Source organism: Geospiza fortis, unplaced genomic scaffold (assembly GCF_000277835.1).
Source record: "Geospiza fortis unplaced genomic scaffold, GeoFor_1.0 scaffold114, whole genome shotgun sequence".
Taxonomy (NCBI): Eukaryota; Metazoa; Chordata; class Aves; order Passeriformes; family Thraupidae; genus Geospiza; species Geospiza fortis.
Window position 1 is genome coordinate 18,234 of NW_005054383.1, and position 7,343 is coordinate 25,576.

A 7,343-nucleotide genomic window follows, 5' to 3' on the forward strand; every position below is an offset into this window, starting at 1 on the left:
CGCCCGACTCACCAGCACCGCCCGCTCCCCCTGACTCGCCATCGCCGCCGCCATCCCGACACCGCCGGCCCCGCCCCCAGCACCGCACGCGCCCGGCCCAGCAACGCTTGATTGGGCAGCGCCGCTCCCCTCCGCCGTCCGCGAGGGCGGGGCCACGTGCGCGACGACAGCAGGGCGGGACTTCGCCCGCACACCCCCTGGGCCTGTCCCCGCCGCCAGATAGGTCAGACCTGCCCGTTCCCAGCCCAGTGCACGTCGGCGACGATCAAAACGAGCTGCGTGTAAGAACACTCAAATGAGTGGAAGTTTCATCACTTCTTAAAATAAATACACTTATCCTGTCAGTGAGGTCTTTGTATAGAAGTCGGTGAGTTCCCTTTCACAACGGTTGTACTGCGAGCGAGATGAGAGGTGAGGGCATAGCATCTTCACCACACCAGCCCCTGGGGAGGGGTAGGAGATGGGAATGATCCTTCAGGGTGGGGAAAGCTTCCAACAGCCCCAGTTCCTGCTGCAAGCATAGCTCTCGACTTCCTATCTGTTGCTTTTAATGACAGTGCTCAAAAAGAGTGCTTCCTCGGGCACCTATAACTCACTGCACCTGAAGCCCACTATTAACTACACTTCATTTCATCCTCATGCCTCAGGGCAGGAACAGCTACTGCTGTCCAAGTGTCTGATATCCACAAGCAGTATTCAGAGCTTGTAAACATTTCAGTTAAGGATCATATCTTAGAATACCAAATTAACTGCTGAGTTACTGTTCACAGAATCATGGGATTGCTGGGGTTGACAGGATCCTTAACGCTCATCTCATTCCACCCTCCTGTGATGGACAAGAATCTTCCACTGGACTCAAAAAAACCCAAATGCCAGAAGGATGAATATCTCAGCCCAAAACTTTACAGAAGTTGTCATCAACACCGGAACATTAAAACCAAGGACCCTCCTCTCATCCCAGATGCATGTAGCCCTCTGCACACAGAGCATGGAATTTATCTAAACTTATCCTCTGTAATACCTCACTGACAGTTTCAAGCTTGAGCAATGACTGAAGTGTTCTCAGGATTACTCAGTTTTCAGATGACTTGGTTTTCAGCAGCTCTGAATTTCTAGTGTTCTGAGGAACACATACTTCCTTAATGCCCCAAGACAGCTCTGACAGGCTTTAGAAAATGCCACAAGAACATTCAGTTACCAAGAAAAGTTTTATTCTTTTTGCCAGTAGCTTTGTTAATTGCACAAAAAAAATCTTTGCCATTTAAACATTTTCACACATCCTATTCTGAATGACAAATGTTAATTAAAAACAAGGCAGGAAAATAAAAATTCACAACCTTAATGAACTATGTGATCTATCATTGAGGAAAAAGGAAACTGCTTTTCTTACAAGCTTTCACAAGTGTCACATATTCTCTTTAAAAAGGAGGGAGTTAAAAAAAAACAAACTTCTAAAACAAATCTTCATAAAAAGAAACTTTACAGAATTGTCAACAATATTAGGACAACATTTAACTAGCCAGTTTTATTAGAGCATCTCTCAATCCATTGCTTCCCCCACTTCCCTCCCTCAAATCCCAGGCCTACGAACAGACTCAAATCCACATTCAGAGGCTACAGACATAAATACAAGAATCTGAGTGAGACTGACAGCAATCTCAGCTGGCATCTGGAACAGTCTGGATTCCCTCATTTCCATCCCTCCTTTTCAGAGCCACATCAGAGCTCTTTGGTCTCCTCCTGCTTCTCCTGGGCACACCTGTGACTGTACAGCTGTCCAGGCAGCACTGCAGCCACCCTACAGCCACCCACAATGGCTGAAAGCTGCAGTCAGACCCTTCCAGGATAAATTACAGTGTTCAACTAGTCCACATCTGCCACTCCCACAGAAATAACCATCTCAATTCTGGGAACTACAGTATTTCTAGAAACAAACTCTGCAGCAGTGAGCTGCCTTGGGACTGGCCCTTTGAATTCATTATGAAATACCTGTCACAGGACTTGAGAGCTCCTTGGCATTCTCTCTGTATCCAGAGGCAGCACAAACTAACAAAGATACTCCATTACCATTGCTCACACCATTCACGGTCACTCTGGCCCAAGACAGCAGGGACAGGGGTGGGGGGATGCCACTGAACTGGCTCTGCACATGGGACATTACCTCCTTCTTCCTCCCAAAAGATTTTCTCCTCCAGTCTCATTTCCTGCCTCCAAACCCACAACTTCCCTCAGATGCCCACAATGCACAATTCATATGAGAGATTTTTTTTACTGCAGTATGTTTAACAAAGGACTTCAGATGCTAACTGTGGAGTCCTGAGTGGAGAAGAACAGTGTGCCAAAGCAGGTCAATGGTTAGCTATGCTGGCAATTTTACATGCCTTTAGCGTGAATACCTACATACAGAACGGCAGTGGCATTGCCAAAGGAACACAGGTGTAGAACTACCATCGCCCACACACAGTGGCCAACAGGCAGTGAGGTTTGACAGCCCTGTTGCCAGGTGTTCACTACAGGATATAAGTAATGTAGAATACAGCATTAGCCCACAAGGAACAGTCATCACAGGAGGTAAAATACGCAAAGTAACATTTACAGCATAAGGCATTAGATGTTGTGATTCAATGAGTATGTGACAAAATAAGTATGTGACACTTTCTTTCTTTCTTAACAAGGTGTCTCTGAACCATACACACATGCTGCACAAAGCAGGACTGGTAAGAAATCCTAACCCAGGGAAAATTTCCTTACACAGCCATTAAGTTCCTAGGAAAAAAATACGGTGGCAAGGGCAGATGTCAGGAACACAACCTAATTTGAATCTGTCTTCTTTCCTTTCAGAATCCCAGCCCAAGGGAGGAAGGAGATTGTACCACTTGAGAAGTGATTTTGGCCAAAGTTTCTCACTGGCATTTTTCTAACACTCAAATTTAAAATGCAAGAACACTCCCAAAAGGCTAATACTGAGAATTGGAAAAAAAAAAACCCAAACAAACCAAAAACCAAGCCACACTCCGTGCATTTTTTGTGACAGGCATCCTCTGGACTCTGGGTTGCTCTGCTATCTACACTGAGACCATCTCTGATCTCTAGCCTTGGCATCTGCAGTTCATGTCACCCATCTCTAGACTAAAGCTCAGCAGCCGTCTTAGCCTCCCCAATCTCAGTTACTGGTCTTTCTAGAAGTTGGTATCTGGCCACAAGCAGAGTTCACAGATACAGGGAGAAGGCTCATGCTGTGCTATCTTGTACCCAAAGTAGTAACACTAAGAACATGTATGGAAAATCTGACATGTATAAAGATCACTAGGCAGTACACAAAAGTATCCCTGTGAGGTAGGTAACCATCACCCACCTTTATAGATGGGCAAACAGGCTGAGAGATGTGACAACCATGCAAAGGCCAGAGAGTGTGGAAAGGAGCTCAGGAATCTCAATCTCTTGGATCATTCTTCTCTCCCTTTTCAGACTCACCACTCTGCTTGTGACACTGCTGCAATCCAAGACACCTTTGTAATTATTGACTACAAGGGCTAAAAAAAACCAAACAAGTAGTAACATAACATAAGCTAAGGCCAGGAACAAGTAAAATCTCTAGCCCAGTTTTATAGGCACTATGTTTGTCTTGCAGTTTTCTATGCAAAGGTGTTACTTTCCAATGATGTTTTGGATGAGCTATGATAAACCTTTCAGGAGCCTCATTGACATAAGCATTCTCCTATTTTCAGTACAGTTTGTGTTCCCTAAGCTGTAGTTGTCTGTACAAGGGGAAGACATGGATGCAATGTGTTATCTTTAACAGTACAGGAATTCCTCCATCAAGGTGGGGAAGTGGAAGTCTAAAAAGAAACTGAATCAAGACAGTGTTGCACTCAACTCCCCTTACCCTCTGGAACTGCCCTTCTCCTCCATGGGAGGTGCCTTGTTCTCTAACAGTGGCTAATTAGCAGGCATGCTCCTCACCTTACTTGGGACCAAGGACTCGAATGATATTCACAGGTAGATGGGATTTATGTCACCCTGTCCCCTTGATGCAGAGAGTCCAACACTTGCATTATTTCACAGCAAAGAAGAAAAGGGATTGTTAGAAACAGCATCTTGGACTAGCAAACAGAGAAAAATTAAAGCAGCCAAGCAGCAGATTTCTGGCAGAGTTGCCTCAGAGCTTCTGAACAATTGCCGCCGTTTCATCTCATGACTGTCAGTGCATGGCATGGATTTTTCTAATTAGACTGCAATCTGAGCCCCCTCCTCCCCCCTCCTGCCACAGTGGAAGGCTCACCACAGCAGGTCTCAAAGTTTGTGTATAAAAGGAAATGGAAAGACAGAGATGAACTGGTCCAGAGTTAAAACCCAGTATCATAATAATATTAATCAATCATCATCGTATGAACAGTAAGAAGGGTGCAGCCTAATGGATGTAGGCCCTGTACACTGCGGACATGTCGTTGTCAGATTGGTCCAATGCTTTTGCTCGTTTATAGACCTAAAGAGAAATCAGAAAAGGATCAGAGCCTGCTCTTGTATGAAGCCTCTTCCCAGCAGAAAAACTCCTTTGCTGACCACTGCAACCAGAGAATCGCACAGGATGTCAAATATCCAAGTGCAGATCAGAAAATGCCAGGTCTTTGTGTTTCCTGATGTAACATTCTAAGGGTCTCTACAATCAAAACAAATCCAATGCCACCCTAGTCAAAAAATATTTCAATCACTGTTCCCTTGTCTTAGAGATGACATCATTCTTTGATCTGTGTCTCTGATTGACAAATGGCACTGTTGAACAAATGCTGAAGAACACATCTGAACACTGAACAACTCTTACCTCGTTGGCAGCAGCTGCCATGGGAGTTGGGTGGTTGACAGAATCGCCCAGTGCAATAGCTAATCTAAGATCCTTCTGGATGTACTTCAGGTAGAAATCAGGTTTAAAGTTTCCTTGCAAGATATCTGCGGAGAGGAACCCATGCAAAATTAAGCATGACAAAAGTAAGCCAAGCCCGTGCTGCAGGGGGCTGTAATTCAACACCAATCTCTCTTTCCATTGCTGATCACTACTTTTAGCTCTCCTGTTTTTGTACTCTCTATCTTCATCTGCCCACTGACAAAGTGAGCTCAGATTTCTAAGCAGCTTGTTACCCTGCTGCAATGAAATCCTGACTTAAGCCTTAAGCAGTCCTAACTCAGATTCTCAGAAGTCCCAGATAAGAAGGGGAAGGAATGGGAACTCAGCTCTTCATTTACAGAATGCTCAAAATAACCATTATCCCAGGTTGATGAAGATGAGATTGTTATGTTCTACCTTCTGCCACTATCTGAAAAGCTGTATTTTAAGCATTCATTTCCAGAATGCTTAAGATAACCACTATCCCAGGCTGATGAAGATGGGATTGTTATTTTCTACCTTCTGCCACTATCTGAAAAGCTGCTAGATTGTAAAAATGACCTGCAAGAAAACAATGTAAGAGAACTTTACTTTGGCACTTCTGGTCCAGGAAGATGCTGGCAAGTTGTCCCTGATTGAGGATATCCAGAAGGGTCTGCTGGGACTGGCCAGTCACTTGAGCCAAAGTCAGTCCTTCTGCTATTGTTGCCATGAAGCTGCCTTGGACCATGTTCACAATCAGCATCATCTTGGCAGCATTGCCTACTTCACCTGGGAGCGAGACACACCATTGGGATTCCTCCAGAAGAGAAGTAGCAGCCCTGCCTCCCTAGCCCACACAGCAGTAACACTGTTAGATTTCTGTCATCAAGCACTTGGCATCTCTCCCTGGCCCTGAAAGACTTCAGAAAATATTTCCATTTTCCAAGCACTCAAAGGAATGGAGAAATAGTAGGAAAATATGATTTAAAACCAAAAGTATCACAGATCCTCCAAAATAAGCTGGCATTCAAAAAAGAAACCTTAGCCTGCAGGCTCTGAAACTGGCCAAGTTCCAGAGCAGCAAGCCAATTTCCCACACTGCCCACAGAGAAAAGGTGACATATACATCTCAGACTCCTTGCTGAAATTCCCAGTCCTTGCACTAAGAAACTGCTATCAGGCCCTCCACGTTTCAATTACCTAGGAAAAAAGAGGTCTTCCCCATGGCTTGGAAACAGCTGCTGCAGTCCTCGTATAAACCCCTGTCACCGGCGGCCAGGATCACAAGCATTCCATCATTAGAGAGCTGCTGGTTTCCTGAGACTGGTGCTTCCAGAAAGCGACCACCTCGGGACACTATCACCTGGGAGAAGAACATCTCTGGTTAGCTGTGCATGAACAGCAGCAGGAACAGAATTTAGGGTATACCTGCCGCTAAGGACAGAAATTTAAAGCAGAACAAATAGCTCCAACAGGAGAGGAAAGCACTATTGTGATGTATCCTGCAAAGTGTGATTAAGACCAAAAGGGTCCAGGCAAGACCCTCCAGCACCCATCACTACTGTGCATATTTTAAGCAGTTGAACTGACACGCTTTAGTCATGGCACCCTATACTGGCCAAGGGACCAATGTTGAAGGTGTATATGTCGCATAAGAATCCCAGAAGATTGATCATTGTATTTTCCCCTCTTTCCCATAGAGGAAAGGCCTTTGACAGATCTCTTCAGCCAGATGCTTACTAATATGGGTGATCTGCATTCTCCGAATTAATGTTACACACTAGCGCATCAACAACATGTCTACTTAAAACTTGACAAAACCAGTTCCCCTTCCTTGTAAAACCACACATGCTGCCTTAGGGCAGTGGGGAACAAGCAAGATGCCAAAAAAGAAATCACAGATACCACAGCAGAAGTAATCAGAACTCTTCTACAGAAATCCTATAATAATATTTCTATAGAATGAAATGTGAAGGCATTAATTTTCCCCAACCAGAGCACTTAAACTAGCCAGATTTTGCATTTCATCAGTCATTAATCCAGACAGGGTTTTACCCACCAGTTTGCTACCGAATACCAACCTGTCTACAAATATTTCTTAGGGGATCAAAATTTGAGTATCTGTTTGCAATGGTGTCAGGTAACAGCTCTGTCAAATCTACAACTTTGCTGGTATCACCAGGGAACATCTCATCCAACACTGTTTGCTGGTTAAGACTTGACAAAGAAGACTTGTCTTGTTTGCCTGGAACTTGAGACTCTCCCAAGGACCTCTAAAAGTTTTATTACCAAAAGAAACTGAAGAACTTCTGCTGAATGAACATCTGCTGCTGTTAAGAGGCTCAGTTCAGTGATTACCTGGGCCAGCTCTGTGACTGTATCTGCATCCACTGTGGACATATCCACATAACACTTCCCTGGGCGAATCCCCTGCAACACTCCACTTGGACCAAGCACCAGCTGTGGAGAGCAGAAGAGC

The 7,343-nt window shown here is 44.8% G+C and overlaps 2 protein-coding genes across 2 annotated transcripts in view; both read right to left on the reverse strand.

Annotated features, from left to right (window-relative positions):
* Positions 1-72, reverse strand: part of ROGDI (rogdi atypical leucine zipper) — a 12,848-nt gene extending 12,776 nt beyond the window's left edge. The window contains exon 1 of the mRNA XM_005425184.1: positions 13-72. Coding sequence (XP_005425241.1) covers positions 13-54 — 42 coding nt within the window. The 5' untranslated portion in view covers positions 55-72. The remainder of the gene's footprint in view (positions 1-12) is intronic.
* A 1,117-nt stretch (positions 73-1,189) lies between these two features.
* Positions 1,190-7,343, reverse strand: part of GLYR1 (glyoxylate reductase 1 homolog) — a 25,356-nt gene continuing 19,202 nt past the window's right edge. The window contains exons 12-16 of the mRNA XM_031060491.1: positions 7,223-7,324; positions 6,065-6,227; positions 5,474-5,653; positions 4,823-4,947; positions 1,190-4,486 (exon numbers count right to left, since the gene is read on the reverse strand). Coding sequence (XP_030916351.1) covers positions 4,412-4,486; positions 4,823-4,947; positions 5,474-5,653; positions 6,065-6,227; positions 7,223-7,324 — 645 coding nt within the window. The 3' untranslated portion in view covers positions 1,190-4,411. The remainder of the gene's footprint in view (positions 4,487-4,822; positions 4,948-5,473; positions 5,654-6,064; positions 6,228-7,222; positions 7,325-7,343) is intronic.